Here is a 16,243-nt window from a genome sequence, read left to right as displayed (position 1 = left end):
ACTTCGGGGTGTTGGTCAATGAGAAAATGAACATGATCCAGCTTCAGTGTGCGCTCGCAGCCCAGAAAGCCAACTGTATCCTGGGCTGCGTCAAAAGGAGCATGACCAGCAGGTTGAAGGTGGTGATTCTCCCCCTCTACTTTGCTCTTGTGAGACCCCACCTCCAGTACTGCATTCAGCTCTGGGGCCTCCAACACAAGAGGGCTGTGGAGCTGCTTGAGTGAGTCCAGAAGAGTCACAGTATCACAGTATCACAGTATCACAGTATCACAGTATGTTAGAGATTGGAAGGGACCTCAAAAGATCATCCAGTCCAATCCCCCTGCCAGAGCAGGAACACCTAGATAAGGTTACACAGGAACGTGTCCAGGTGGGTTTTGAATGTCTCCAGAGAAGGAGACTCCACAGCCTCCCTGGGCAGCCTGTTCCAGTGTTCCGTCACCCTCACCGAGAAGAAGTTTCTTCTCAAGTTTAAGTGGAACCTCTTGTGTTCCAGTTTGTACCCATTTCCCCTTGTCCTATCATTGTTTGCCACTGAGAAGAGCCTGGCTCCATACTCGTGACACTCCCCCTTTATATATTTATATACACTAATAAGGTCACCCCTCAGTCTCCTCTTCTCCAAACTATAGAGACCCAGCTCCCTCAGTCTTTCCTCATAAGGGAGATGCTCCACTCCCTTAATCATCTTAGTTGCCCTGCGCTGGACTCTCTCCAGCAGGTCCCTGTCCTTCTTAAATTGAGGGGCCCAGAACTGGACACAATATTCCAGATGGGGTCTCACCAGGGCCGATTAGAGGGACAAAGATGATGAGAGGGCTGGAGCACCTGTCTGGAGACAGGTTGAGAGAGCTGGGCTTGTTCAGCCTGGGGTTGAGGCAGCTCTGGGGAGGTGTGCTAGCAGCCATCTAGGACGTAAAAGGGGCCTACAAGAAAGGTGCAGAGGCTTTAAATTGACAAAGGGTACATTTAAATTAGTCACAGGGAAGACATTTGTCACTAGGAGGATGGTGAAGCACTGGCACAGTTTGCCCAGAGAAGTTGTGGCTGCCCCATCCCAGGCAGTGCTCAGGGACACGTTTGCTGGGGCTTTGAGCAACGTGGTATAGTGGAAGGTACCCTGCCATAGCAGAGTGTTGGAACTAGAAGAACTTTAAGGTCCCTTCCAGTCCTGATTATTCTATAATTTTATAATTCTGAAATGAAAAGCACCTCTGCTATTGCTCAGTCTTAATTCTACTGTAAAACCTTATCAAGGTCTGTGTGTGTCAGGGGCACAATATTTCCTTCCACTGGTAGATCTTCCTTGCTGTGGCTCCTGCATTAACATGGGACACTCTGTCCTATAGGGGACTACCTGGAGGTGAAACTGACTCAAAACTGTTGGTGGGACTGAATACAGCTGCTTGGGAATTGAGCAAGCTCTTTTTCTTGCAGCCTGCTACCTGTGCTGTGAGATTTGCACTGTCTGCCTTTTGGTCTCCATGAGGCGTCAAACATACTGCTGACGCTTACAAGGCCTCATTAATTTACAAGAATGAGTGCCTGGCTCCCAATGCTGTACCAACAAAACCGCAATCAGTGGGTGGTTCAGCACTGTTCTATTTAAAACAGACCTTTTTTCTTTTTCTTTTTTTTTTTTTTTTTTCCCCAGCAGCCTGTAGGCCCTGCAATTTCCCCCCCAGCTTACGCTGCTACAGCCAAAACTCAGTTACATTGTACACAAGCTAGAAAGTCACAAACTGACAGAAGTTTCGCTTCTGTAACTGGTGGAAAGGAGTTTCTGGTGGTTGGCCAAGTTTAACCTCTGCTCTCATATAGGTATTTAAATTTAAGAAATAAAAATCCAAATCCATCCCTTTGTGAACTCCTACTCTTTTCCCGGTTATCTCCTTGGCATAAATGTGTCATGTGGGAAACTAAACCTGTGAAAGATTCTTGCTTTCTTTGGTGAAAGAACCAGGCTTTCAGACAGCTGCTCCAGTCTGTCTTTGAAGAAGAAACTGTTTATGGCATTGCTTTTTTACAGGTCCCCTTGAGTGGTAAGCTGTGATTTATACAAAAATGCTTCACTGATTGCCAGCATAAAGGAAGCAGTGGAGGACAAATGGCAACACATATGGTCAGTCTTCTTCTGGTAAATTGCAGGAACCTCACTTCAGAGAATAGGTAGAAAAAAAAAACTATTTACATTTGTAAGGTAAGAAAAACATTAGGAGACATGTGCAGAAATTTGAACGTGTGAAGTTTTTAACCAGTGTTGTGAACTAAAGAACTGGTTACATATTTCTAGGCCTTGAGAAACCTCTGTGCCTTTTTTACTGCTGTTCATGTGAGTGGTCATGGACTGCCAGATATTGTAGCATCTTGGTACAATTCACAGGGACCTGTTCCTGTCCAACATTGATCTTCACTGCAAAATTCTCCATTTATATTCTTAAAATGGAATTAAGCTTAAATTTGTTACTCAAAAAAATCCCAAAGGCACCTTCTGGTCTGGCTAGCCCAGCTCATTCCAATCATCACTAGGTCAGATACAAAGAGTGAACATATGGTCAAAGCTTGTATCATTTGCCTATTTATTATCTTCTTTAGTATCTAAACTTGTGCCTGCTCTAATCTCCTTTCCTTTTCTCCTATATTTCTGCTTACTCTGATTTCTCATTTCTTGCAGAGAGGTCAAACCAGCAGATGCCTTGCAACAGAGCTGTCAATCTACTTTACATTTTGTCCTCCAGAAGTGGCCCCAACAACGGTAGAAACCACAGTATCTTCTACCATATCTTGCCTCTAGCATTGTATTTCAAACTGATATGAAGGGTCTGGTCTTCCAGTTGGCAAGCCTACTATAGTACTGGCTACATTTTAGTGTTTGAAAAGAAAAAGCCTCCCTCCTTTAACACCTCCTGTTATCTCACTAAAGTGATGTTTAAATAACTGAACTAGCTTCAGTGAACTGTAGTTGCCATTTTCCTGCTTCTTAGTGAGATAAAATGGAGATAATTATGAACTGGATGAGCAGGTTTAATGAAAGCCAGTTTCTTTTGGTATATTCCTGAAGCAGCAATCATCATCTGTTTGGCTTTTGAAGAGCAACAATTACAATCACTTAAAATCCCAAGGGGAACAAAAATAGAATTTAGATTAGCATATAAAATATACAGCTGGATTGGGCAAGCCTATAAAAATCTGGGAAAATCATTCTAATTTGAAAGCTATTCAAAATCACAAGCAAAATGTGTTCAAGAGTATTTTACATGTTTCTTCTTTTCCTTTTCAAAGTAGTAACATAAAAACATTTATAGGATTTTCCTAAAACATGGAAATGAAAACCCAATATCAGGAAAGAGACTAAGTAAAAATAGGCTAAAGGTGTATTTTCAAAATAACAGGTAAACCTAGGCACTGTAACACCATCTTTAACAGGTATTAATCTCCCAAAGCCCTGACATAACTGTATTGCAAAGCCATGTGCTGAAAAATGAACATGTTGCAGAGACAGACAGTTTCAAGTTTCGGCTTTATCAGATAACTGAGCAATGATAATACCGAAAGGAAACTAACAACAGACAACAAAATAAGTCACAAACAAACCCACTATCTGTGTAGCCTAAAAGAATTGAAGCTTTCAGTGACCATTCTAGATTGTTATTAGTAGTTAACAGAAATTCAGAAGTGAGTATAGAAAATTGTTTTCCTTACACGGCAATGTCCACATTTTGAACTGTTACCTAAGAATATGAATTCTGGAAATAAATTTTTGTTTCAATAAACTGTGAACTCAGAGGTGGAATTACTTTCTTTTAAATGCTACTAAACATGCAGCACTTTTAATACCTTTGACTTGAAATACCAAGTCTACTTTTTCTCAGTTAAGGTTAAGTAAGACAGTATGCAGCTGCATAAATGAGATTTAAAAAAAAAAAAAAACAAAACAACAAATCCACAGAAAACCCCAAACCAACCTCTGAAGATGTTTTGTGAACAAGAACATGAGGATTTTGGATTAATTGCTATTTATAATAGCAAAAAAGCTCAAGCATATATTCTCTGTATATTAAATATCTCCTAAGGAGATGCTGTCTCACAAACTCAGGTTTATATATTAGGGTCTGATTTTCATGCTTAAAATTCGTTAGTATAGCATACATTGTTAGAAGATACTACATGCTTCGAGATTTTGATCCCAAAACCAAGCAGGTCTTGAAGGCACAACTGTTATTTTCATGAGGAGACCTCTGAAATAGTAATTTAAAAGATCAGAATTAAAGACTGCAGGACTGAGGTTCTACTACATTGCACACAAAAATATTTAAAGATGGCCTGTGAAATTCCTGAATAAATTTACTTTTCTGTGTTGCTCAGCCCTGTGATGAGCAACTCCAACTGTTTGCCCTTCCCCCTCCCTCCACTGCAATTTTCCACTTTTTTGCTTCCATTATTCAACCCAATTTCAAATAATTTTCATTGTTCATTATACTCAAATAGACACTTGGTTTTATATGTATTACTGTAATTGGGTAAGCATTCCTTCAGAAGACTGAACATCCGGAACACTGTGTTAAGGCCATAATTACACCACACTTGCTCATCCTCTCTCTTGCTTTAAGGTAATGCCAGAGAAGGCCCAGCAGGTCTTTTTGACAGTCTTCCCAAGCCATCTGTTTCATATTCTGCATGATTTGAACACCACAGTATACCATGGGATGTATAAACCCATCAGAACACATTCAGTTTCATGTGGAAAGCAATGGTCACTCATTTTTAAAGAACTGAAGGTGGGTGGGATACTAGTCAGAGAACTTCTTTTGCTCTTGTGTCCTTCTTCCCTCTCCCTCCAGCCAAGGTTTCCTTATTTAAAATTTTAATATATTTATTAATGTATTTATATATATTTACATTTTATATTTCAGTACATATATTAAAAGTTCTACAGCATCTGGAGTTAGTATCTCATCCTGCTTTAATGAACATTTCATAAGCAGTCAGACAAAATGAACTCAATAGGCATCAAAATCTTCATATATCTTGGAAGAACTGAAAACTCGAGTGACTGGTAAACACTGGATAAAACTAAGTACCCTGTGTTCCCTGGGCCTCAGTGCTCACCCCTGTCACTCTGTTTATAAATCATCACTTTTGCAGTTTGTCTGAATGGTCAGTAGAGCTACAGGAACAAGGAAGTGTGAAATTGTGCCTAGTGGGAGTAACCAGACCATGCTGACCTCAGAAACTAAGATTCAACATACTAAAAATAGTCACTAATGCTTCATTCACATTAAATTGTGTTATTAGGAAAAAAATAATGTTTGAAATTGGAGTAGTCACTGAATAGTTACTTACATAGTCATTGAAGCCTTATTCGTATTAAATTGTGCTACTGGGAGCGAAAATTATGTTTGAAATTGGAATATTTGCAGGTTTGTCCCTATGCTAAGGCTGTATGTGGCCACACCTCCTGATGTTGTCAATGACGTTAAGTATTTTTAGGCTTTATACTTAAGAAGAGTTCTCAGAAACGTGCCAGTTTTGCACTTCTGTGGCCATAGATAATTGTACATATTTCATTTCTGGAAGAGGAGTAAGTCTTAGCTCCCAGACTGAACAAAAGCATCAGGTAAACAGGTGGAGTCATCTCCTCATTACCCTGAGGAAAGCATAGAGACCAACATCACAGTGCTACCAAAGGACGGAACAATACCTTGTGCATTTCACAGAAACAATCCATCTCATAATAAAAACTACTTACTGTCCTCTCAGTAGAGTAATACAGTTATATTAACTCTGATTTTTCTACCTGTCATTTCTAACAAATACAGATCTATTTCTGCTAAGGTAGACTAGCCTGACATTTTGGTCACCACATCACTGAACACCACCCACGGTAAGCAGCACGACTTGTGAAGCCGACTTCCAAGAAAAACACAACTCTGATGAATGACACTGTCTGCTGCATATACGGTTTGTTTTCAGCACAGATTCTTTTTCAAAGAAACTTACGTACATTTTCTTCTAGTGCCAGAGGACTGTGAATGTCTGAAATATGAAGCACTGATCTCAATACCCCCGGTACATAAAAAAAGCAAAAGTCTGTTTCAAGCACAGGTTTTTTAAAGACTTAGTGACTTAAAAGAACATCTCCTTAAGGGTATAATTAAATACGTTTTGCACTTCTGTGATGATTGTAAGAAATATAATTCCAAGGGCCAGGCAAAATTACAAATGCTTAGTTCTCTATAATGAGTATGAGGCATGTGTATCTATGCAAGTATACCTGCAAATACCCTTTTATAAATACAGAATAGAAGCAGATTCAGGATACTAGCAGTATTGTTGGGATTATCGAGAATATATGCATTTCTGTACAGCATTTCTAAAATTTTGTTGACTTTACAGTCATACAGAATTATTTGCAGGATTTGGGTCAACAGTTTTCCTTACATGCATTACCATAAATTAAAGTTGAGGAAGTTAACTGGCTTTAATAATTCTCCCAAAAGACCCAGATAGCTTCTAGACAAAGCAGTGTGATTTTTTTTTAATTTTTTATTTTTGTGCATGTAAAATCTTAGAAGGTTAAAGACTTAAGTGTGAAATTAACTAAGCTTAAAATTTGCAAGGTGCTGCAGTGACTTTCTGAATTAAACTGAGATTATTTCTTACATGTTTCTTACACTCCTGACTAACAGATATCTGCATTATTTGAAAATGGAAGCCCTGCAACAACTGCAATCTTGTTTTCCATGACTTCAAATTTGTTCTGTAAAAATGGCATTTAGAACTTTGATTCCCAAAATTTCAAACTCTTTTCTGAAAATGAGAATCATTACTGAAAATTAGTAGTTGAACCAGTAAGTAGTTGAACCAGTAATCATGTTTTGATTACATGCAAGTCTGCAAAACATAAACCTGAAAGGTACCACAAATCAAGATGTTATAATTGTGTCTAAAATACAAAACTATTGCTGTAATTAGGTATTGTTCTCCTAACAGAATGAATACCCCATGCCTTCCATGCATTTTTGGCACTTGATACCAGCCACTCACAGGGAATTCCACAGCTTTTAGGTGTTTTTATAAGGCAATAATTTCAAAGCATCATTTAGAAACTCATGAAGAAGCAGAATAGGGTGCCTTGGAAGCTTCAGACAATCACTTTTTCTTTATATTTTCAAGAAAATTTTTCCCATTTGATATAGTTCTGGTACTTCTGCTGTTGCCCTTCAATTTGAATTCTCATTTTTTCACATGAAGGCTGGACTTTGAAGAAAAAAGTGTGATAATCCACATGGATAGAAAGAATTTAAACTCATTTCCTACTCTTCTACTGTGAGCTGTTTACATGGGTTTCCCACCCTGCACCTTGTAGTTTCACACAGAAGTCTCTGTGTATATTCTGCTCATAATCACTGCTCTAATTTTCAGTAAAACTTCCATCAGAATGTCCATTCACGTATTTTTCAGGATCTGGAATGCACAATATGCTTGCATGAACTTGTTCTGTTCACAGAGGAACAGAAAGCTTTTCTGCACCCCAAAATCTTGTTTTCTTTTTCTTTTTTTTTTTTTTTTTTTTTGGCTGTCTAAGTTTTTTATTAACAGTTTGAGCTAAATTTGATCTGCTGCATTCCTAGCATTTTACCTTTTTTTTTTTTTTTTTTTTTTTTTATGTCCAGTGTCAGTAATGCATAATCTGAGATATCCCCCAATCAGATACAGGTGAGGGGAAGCAACAGGACTCCTGTGCTGCACAAGATACCATGAAAGGGGTGTGTAACTGGTGGGTGATTGCTGCCACAAAGGCTTAGGGTGTATGTTTGAGAAGTGATGAGAAAACAGAATAATGGGTGCAGGTAAATCTATCTACCCATGATGTTAAGGTGTTTGTGTAGCATATCTGCAAGAAAAGTGACTTCCTTCTAGTTATGGGAGTTTCCTGACAAATTCAGCATCTTCTGCTCTCGATGCTCACCACTTTCCAACTGCACAGTGCTTAAAATATAATAAAAATGAACGTGAGTCATTAGTGAAAGAGACTTCAAAATTATAAATACTTTTACTACTTACATTCCGTGTGGTTGCTATGAAAAGAAAGTATCAATACATGTGGTAGATGCAGTTTCCTTGGAGAAACAGGCTGACATGAAAAGAAAAAAGCTACATAAATATGTGTACAGTTTACTACTTGCAGTCTATTAGAATAGTTCAGCTAACTGCAGCCAGCGTAAGGTCAAACTGTTGAAGTTACTGTCCTAACAAATACTAAACTGAATATAGTCATGTACTTATATTTCACACATTACTGACCTTACTGGTGGAAGAACAGTATTTTTGAAAAGAAGACAGCTTGAGGCAAGCTAGTGCTATAATACCTGCATGTTCATCTACCTGAATTTGTGGGAAATATTAACCTAAACATTACTGCCTCTGGACAGACAATATTAACCCCTGCCCCAAACAAACAAAACCCCAGTAACTTGTTTGTTGAAGATGAAATTATCTTAGGAAAAAACATGGAAACTGTCTGTGCCTACAGCTAGAATTATAAATAGCTTCTTCTCACTCATTGCAGACCTCGGTTTTTATTTTATTTCCCCCCCATTTATGCATTTTAGAATACACATAAGTTCGAGTCACTCTGAATAACAGGCAACAGCCTAAAAGTGTTATCAGAACAATGACTAAATTTACCAGTGCTAACAATTACCTGTATTGCTGTAAGTAATGATAAACAATACTGACTTATAGCTACTTTCTGAATAAATTATTCTAATACCCACAAAAAGTCAGTGAAAGTTAATTGTTACTGTCTACCATATGGCATAAAATCTAACCTATTGCTAAATGTTGCAATGGGAGAAGTTATATTAGGTAGTCATGAAGTGAGAAAACTTCCTTATTTCTTCTTTACCTGGCTCAAGCAGATACAAGTATCTGTAAGTAAAATCAAACAAATATGATAAATAAAACCGAAAATAGAAAATAAAAAGAAAAAATATAATATACAATATGAAAATTAAAAAAATAAATGAAATACATAAAATAAATAAAATAAAACAGGAAATCACACTGCCCAGCTGTTTTTGTGAACTAGTGCTCCTAAGGAGCTAGCAGGAGTTCTTTGCTTTACAACAAAGCAAAGGGTTCAGGTTGCAAAGGTGATGCTTTTCAAGCCCACCCCGCCGCGGCGCCGCTCCTCAGGGGACAGGCGGCCGGTGTGAACGAAGGTCTCCCGCAGAGGCTCTCGCCCCGCCGAGCCGCGGGTGGGGGAGGCCGGAGAGATTCCCGACGTGCCCGCGGAAGACTGGGATGGAGCCCTCCCGCTGCTTCAGGGTCGGCATTGTCCAGCCACCATCCGCACTCGCGGAACTCGCCCGCTGCCGCCTCCTCTCCCCGCGGCCCATCCCGTCCCGGTTCCTCGGCTGCCGCAAGGCGCTGCCCTGCTCGTTCCTGGGGTGGACGGGAGGTTTGCATTATGTGCGAGGATATTCTCCCGCCTGCCCCCACCGACAGTGCTGGCTGCCTTTTTTTTTTTTTTTTTTGTTGTTGGTTACCCCCGTTGCAGAAATTACAAGAATTAGAAAAAAATAAAATAAAAAAAAATAAAAATACACTTACCGTTCTGACCTCATAGCGCTTTGTCATGGGCTTAGGAGAAAAAAAAAAAAAAACAAAAAAAAAAAAACACAAACAACAAAACCCAAAACCCACACGTATTTATACTTTTTCGAAACAGTTGTGTTAGGACCAAAGAGACGAGGAGGTGGGAGGCGGGCCGGAGAATTGCTGGCACTGTAAAATACACGTAGACACCACGGCACAAAAGGAGTGCAAGCTAAAGAGCCCCGACAAAAACTCCAGACCCAGCTCCCCCCGCCACTCCAGACCACTTTGCAAGGAAAGAACAGGAAGGGCGTGGGTAGAGGGGAGGGATTCATGCTCCGGGCAGACTGCAGGGAACGCCCGCACGCCTTAAGAGCTAAAAAACCCAGGAAGCGAAAACCCCGCTGGCGTGCGGACTGCCCCGCACTTCCCCTCAAAGCTGGGGTGCTGGTGGCGGAGCCCCTAGTGCTGTCAGGGCCCCCCGTCCCCACCAATCACTCCCGCCGCTGTGGGTCAGCCTGCCCTGCAGCCCCAGTCCCTGCCCCCGGCTATCCGGGGCTCGCTGTTCGTGTCGGAGCATCTCCGGCAGTTTAAAGCTCCTCTCGAGATATTTCCCGCCTTGTCCTCGTTTTCCCCCATGCAATAGATTTGGTGCAACTTCATCACGAGCAGCACTCCTTTTCACCGGGACTATACAGCCGGTAAATGTATATAATCACCTTCCTGGCACCCTAGCCTTTGCCTAAAGCTGTTCCTCTGCCTCAGCCCCTGCAGCTGGAGGTGGGGAGGTGTAACACCAGCAGAGAATCTGTCCAAAATACTTCTCCTGGAAGATACTGCTTGTGCGTGTAGTGGAGAAGGGGGGGTCGTGTTGTCAAATGCTTTGTGGTGTATTTGTGGTCAACATGCACGTCCATGCCTAAACAGTCATGTTTGCAAAATATCCTGCTCTGACACCCCACACTGTTCCTTCTTTCCTTCCCAGAGAGTGTCATCCCGCTTTGTTAACAACCAGCCTGTTAGCCCATATGCTATGGTGGTATGCATATCCGTAGCCATAGGCACCTTTGGCTGGAAAATACTGGGCTGCCACCCTCTCTGCCTTCCCTGCACTTCAGCAACTCATGCCACTGCCTCCTCCTCCTTCATTCAGCCACTTCCCTTAATGCCCCTGGCCTGTCCACTGAAGGCCTGAGGTACTTTTAAATAGCCAGTCACTGTCCCAGCACAGGGAAGCACTTCATTCCTTTGCTTCATCGTTGGGTTTGGATGAATCAAATCAAAAGGAGATGAAAGTCTTGAAAATCCTTTATTTACCCTAGCTCATGTTCTCTTTTATTGTTTTCTGACCTATGATAAGCACCACAAAAAAATTAACATTGCTGAGATGATAGTATCTACCAAAGGGTATTAAAGGACAGTCTGTATATATTAGCTGCCTTTCTCTATGCCTAAGATGGAGAGCAGAATACAAAAACAAAACAAAACAAAACAAAACAAACAAAAAAAAAAAAAACCAAACCTCAAGTATTTTATTTCCAAAACCGATATATGCAGAATAAATACATGAAAAAATAGTATTATTTTCATTCTTAAAAATATATACAACTGTATATGACTGTATGACAACCTTGTCTAAGAACCTGGGTTTTGGACCCAAATTTTGCCAGAGAATCTGGGAGATAAGAGTTGAGTTTGATGTTTTCCCAGTATGTCATTATGCTGACGTTTACAGGAACCTGGATCTGTGGAATGAAGAGGTCAAAACTGAAGTTTAGAGAAAGGCTCATTCTGCCCATAGGTCACACAGAAATGTCTCTCTGCTCCTGCATCAAGGCTCATTTTGAGATGCAGTACACAATGACAAGGGGTGGTAGCTTGACATTAAATATTAGAAGAAGCAAAGCCATTTGGTAGTTACAAAGTTGTGTTAAGTGTTTGCACAGAGATGTGGGAAAGGAGAAAGTAGTTCATGATGGAAGAAATTGTAAGAGTAAGAAAAAAATGAGTTTCAGTTGAGCACTACTTGCGTCTTGGTTTTCTTATTTAGAAAGTATTTGCTCTAAAAGACTGCCTAGGCAAGAGTGCAGTAGTACTTGCAAGCACAACTGATACTTTGAGGCCGTGTCCTTCTTTGCCTATTTCATAAGGTTGTTAATCCTTGAACAATTGAAGTCAAGGGAAAGATTACTAAACCTTGCACTGTGTGTAGAATTGAATATAGCTTCTTTTGTCCATTCTTAAATTCTTCTATGTATTTCTATCCCACTTTCTATGTTTACCCAGTTACAAAGTACTGAAGACATTTGGCAAATTCATTAATTTCCTCAATACTGTCTGGAATTCATGGAGATCAAGATGATCATATCTTTGAAAAAAAGAGTTCTTCACACTTTTGATATTTATGTACTTCCAAAAATGTAAGGAATGAGAAAAAAAAAAACAAAAACAAAAAACCACAGAGGTGATTAATGCAGAACATTAGAGTAGTTGGTAAAGATTTGCCTTAGGTTGGCCTACATATGTAATGAGAAATGTATTTGAGAGTAAAACTTGATCAGACAACATATCACCATGTTGATTACCATGGATCACTTAACTTTCTGAGTGAGAGCTTTTTGTTCTTCTTACTGAAGGTTGCTTTTGCTTGTCTAGTCTTCTGGTGGGTTTTATGCTTGTTTGCAGGTAGATGGATCTGAGTGAAGTGTGGATATAAGTTTTCAGCTCTTGAGTCATTACAATGTCTGATTGACTTTCCAAAGCCAAAATTCTTCCAATACAACTGCACCTCCTGTTTGGATATCTGTCTTCACTGTTTCAGCATATTTTATGCTCTCACAGTCTGTGTTTTTAGGTCAATGTTATTTATGTAACATACGACAAACAAAGAACAATTAGTTTCTCATTAGCTGCTAGGCAAATGTCATGTCCTCAGATTTTAATCAGCCCATGCAAATATTATCAGAATATATTTGCTACATATCCTGTAGGCTAATATTTTTCATTTCAATTCATGTACATGAACTTATTTTTAGCTCTAACTTGCTCAGTATCTATTAGTTCCATAAATAGTCAAATATTTTATTAATAGTATTATAAAAAAATATAAGCATCATTGTTTAGTATGGATTTGGGTGAAAATGTCTTCATTCTGGACTCTGGAAAGAGAATATTAATAAATTATGAATGTTTGGCCTTGGCTTTCTGTCAAGATAAGATGGCTTGAGCTTTCTGCTCTGTACAGCTCTTGGCACCTGAGATGACTTTAGTCTATCATGCTCAGTGTAGCTGAACTGCCTCCTCAAGTTATAGTCACATAAGAATGGGAGTCTCCTGACTGGAAAGATAGGAGTTGGTTTGTTTCCTTTTTTCTTTCATTTTGGGATTCTGTATAAGCAGTTTCAGATTTTCTCTTCTGCCCTGAGCCTGGACATATTTAGGTACCATAAAAAAAAAAAAATAATAATCAGGGTCTGGATAAAGTGTGTAAAGTTTATTGATTAGTAGAGTGATGTCTTCTTGTTCAAAACAGAGAAGTACTAAAACTTTAGCAACAGGAGATAGATTGTGCCTTCAAACAGTACTACAGAAAGCCTACAGAAAGCCACAAAACCATTGCATTGTGGTATCTTTCTGTCACTAGCTAATGGTGCATCAGCATTATCAGTTGTTGTCATGATATACTAAATCAGTTTAGTGATACAGATGCAATACCACTTAGTTTCCACTCTTTCTCCTCCAAGCCCAGTTGCTAATGGCAGTGAGAGATTCACCCCGCTTCATGTCCTTGTGATGGTTAGAGAGAAGCCGTATTTCTTCTCAGCATTCCCAGCAAAGGTATTTGATTTCATTCTGTTCTGTGGTGTTACAACTGCTACTGTTGTGCATCTCTGCTCCTTCAAAGCTAGTTATCCAAGGAAGTGTAAGAGAAAAAAAGTATGCCAGTGACTCCTTTACAGATGGTTGTACCTGTTTTCACTTGGGAGCCCCTGTTAACTTTCAATTTGTCCTCCCACCTGCTCCTTCTCAGCCATCCTTGCAGGTTTTGCCTTCAGTTACAAAATAAAAAGAACCACACTAAATGTAAAAACATGGGAACCAACATGAAAATGTAGTTTAAAAACCAACAGAGTATAATCTCAAAAGGAAATTCTCACTCAGAAAGTGAATAGACAGACGAGAGTTATGATGACAGAACATTTAGCTGACGGCTGATAAAATGCCTGCACATCCAAATTGTGTACAATTTGAAGAGCTGCATTATTTATCGATTGTAACAATTAAGAAGTATGTGAATTATAACACTACATTGGAAAAATAACTTCGCCTTTATTTCTCCCCAACTTCCACTCTCCATCCATTAAATAAAAGACCTTATGGGGATGTTTCTCATCTTAAGGATGTGGTTCATTCAATTTTATCTAGTTGCATGGCAAAGAGTTTTTTTCTCTCTTTCAGGAGTTGATTAAAGCAGGCTTGTCATGAGGACTACAGTTAAAATATGTGCACCAATGCAGGTACAGTCATCACCAGGAGTGTGCTTGCTGGATGAAATTTAGCCTGTTTTTCACATAAACTTAATGTGTTATCTTAAGGGGAATGTGTGCTTCCCTTCTACATTTTTTTTTTCTACAATATAAACTTAGAAACATTGACGCAAAAAGGATTTTTGGAAGACAAGTCCTTGCCTTTGGGCAAAGAAAGATCTAAAGACAGGTAAGTAGACTGACATGTTTGTTTTATTTTGGTAACACAGTTAAAGTGATTTGTTTCTAAAGTAAAACTATTTTTTATTTTCAAAGTGCCCTTCACTCAAACGTCTGATATATAATTTAATTCTGCATCTTCTTTGTCTTGTGAGGTGTTTTTTTATCATACATTTTGTCAATGGGTAAACCAAGTCAGAATCATTGAGAAATTCTATTTACATTGTCACCAAAATTCTGAAAACCAGAAAATTTGAAAAATATTTTCAGGGGATTTACCTATATACTTGAAAAATATTATGCAACACCTTTGTAGCTGTACTTCATTTTAAGCAGAAATCCCATCACTAATTCAAATAGATATTGGACATACTTAAAATCTTCAGGAATATGCACAGAAAATAAAGAAAAAGAAGGAAACAAAACATATGCAGAACTCAGTATTGGTACAGTTGTTAATTTTGCCAGTGAACTGTGTGACAAAGGTAAGTACCAGGCCACATGTGCATAGCTGCACATATACAAACCTTTCTATCTCATACATGTTTTATTACTATGTGTAGAAGTCTTTGATGCAGCATCAGGAAAAATTACCACTAGAATTAAGGGCTCCTACTATTCTTGGCTCCTACTATTTAGAAAGCACTGCTTTTCAATTACATGTATTTCAAATTTCTATGATCTGTTAGTGATTTGACTCAATTGGTGATTTGTTCTGACAGGGAGAACTTTGCTTAAGTCAGGCTTTTGAACATACTTTACAGTGATTGACCAGGCGTTTGAGGAGGGTGTAACTAAGAAGGATGTAAACAGATCTTAGCGGCATACATAGTTAATTTGCTGTGCAGGATGTTTTCATGTTACAGTAGGCATCCAGACAGTCAAAAGTGCCTGTAGTACTCTTTTGGTAATATGTCACATGAAAATATGTCTCAATATCCCTTCAGCTTTAGGTTCACTGTATTGTGATATAAGATGGTTGGCGTCGGGAAGAGCTCAGTGAACCTGTGGCCTCACAATCTGTTGAACTCATGGCTTCACAATCTGTTGGTGAAATCCTGGCTGACTGTCATGAGGCCAAGATTTCACTTTGCGTTTTAGACCACAGTAAACTTGGCTTGTGAGTGCATGAAGCGCATCACACGGTGAAGCAGGACTTTAAAGCCAAGCAACAGTATTGTGAGTAATCTGGTGAATGGTTACACAGTGTGAAGGCTCAATAACAAGAGCTATTCTTACCTCAGACCCTAAGTCTGTGATTATATTTAATTAAAAAATCATATTTACAGGTAAAGCAAAAAAAAAAGGGAAAATATTTTTTTTCTCTACAGACTACAAGAGTCGCTTCCTAAGCCTGAATGCTTAACAGAACTCAGAGAGCACTCTTCACAGCAGGTTGGAAAAGTAGCTTAATTATCTGGAAGACAATGAGCTTGCCATGTGTACAAAGGAGGTCCCAGTCACTAACTTGCTGTGGTTTTGTGTTAACATAAATAAATACTGTACTTCCTCTAGACCAAGTTGTTCTTTTCCACCCCAGATCAATGGCCTAAGGATGCTTCAGCATAGTTTGGAATTCCTGAAATAAAGAAAGAGCTGAGTCTCTTCAGCTTGGAGAAGAGGAGACTGAGGGGTGACCTCATCAGTGTTTACAAATATGTAACGGGTGGGTGTCAGAATGATGGAGCTAGGCTTTTTTAAGTGATATCCAGAGATAGGACAAGGGGCAATGAGTGTAAACTGGAGCATAGAAGGTTCCACGTTAACATCAGGAAGAACTTCTTTACTGTGAGAGTGACAGAGCACTGGAACAGGTTGCCCAGGGTGGTTGTGGAGTCTCCCACATTGGAGATATTCAAGGCCCTCCTGGACAAGTTCCTGTGCGATGTACTCTAGGTTACCCTGCTCTTGCAGGGGGGTTGGACCAGATGATC

The 16,243-nt window shown here is 39.4% G+C and overlaps 1 protein-coding gene across 1 annotated transcript in view; it reads right to left on the bottom strand.

Moving 5' to 3' along the window:
• The window catches only part of LOC133216342 (ELAV-like protein 2), a gene marked incomplete at its 3' end in the record, with an annotated part of 46,118 nt that extends 36,467 nt beyond the window's left edge, over positions 1-9,651 (bottom strand). Inside the window, exon 1 of the mRNA XM_061360977.1 lies at positions 9,619-9,651. Coding sequence (XP_061216961.1) covers positions 9,619-9,632 — 14 coding nt within the window. The remainder of the gene's footprint in view (positions 1-9,618) is intronic.
• Positions 9,652-16,243: the final 6,592 nt, after the last annotated feature.

The sequence above is a fragment of the Neopsephotus bourkii genome, unplaced genomic scaffold (assembly GCF_033783945.1).
Source record: "Neopsephotus bourkii isolate Nb327-2 ecotype Australia unplaced genomic scaffold, CSIRO-AGI_Nbou_v1 NB_1037, whole genome shotgun sequence".
In the NCBI taxonomy this organism is placed as follows: Eukaryota; Metazoa; Chordata; class Aves; order Psittaciformes; family Psittacidae; genus Neopsephotus; species Neopsephotus bourkii.
This window is presented reverse-complemented; position numbering and strand designations above follow the sequence as displayed.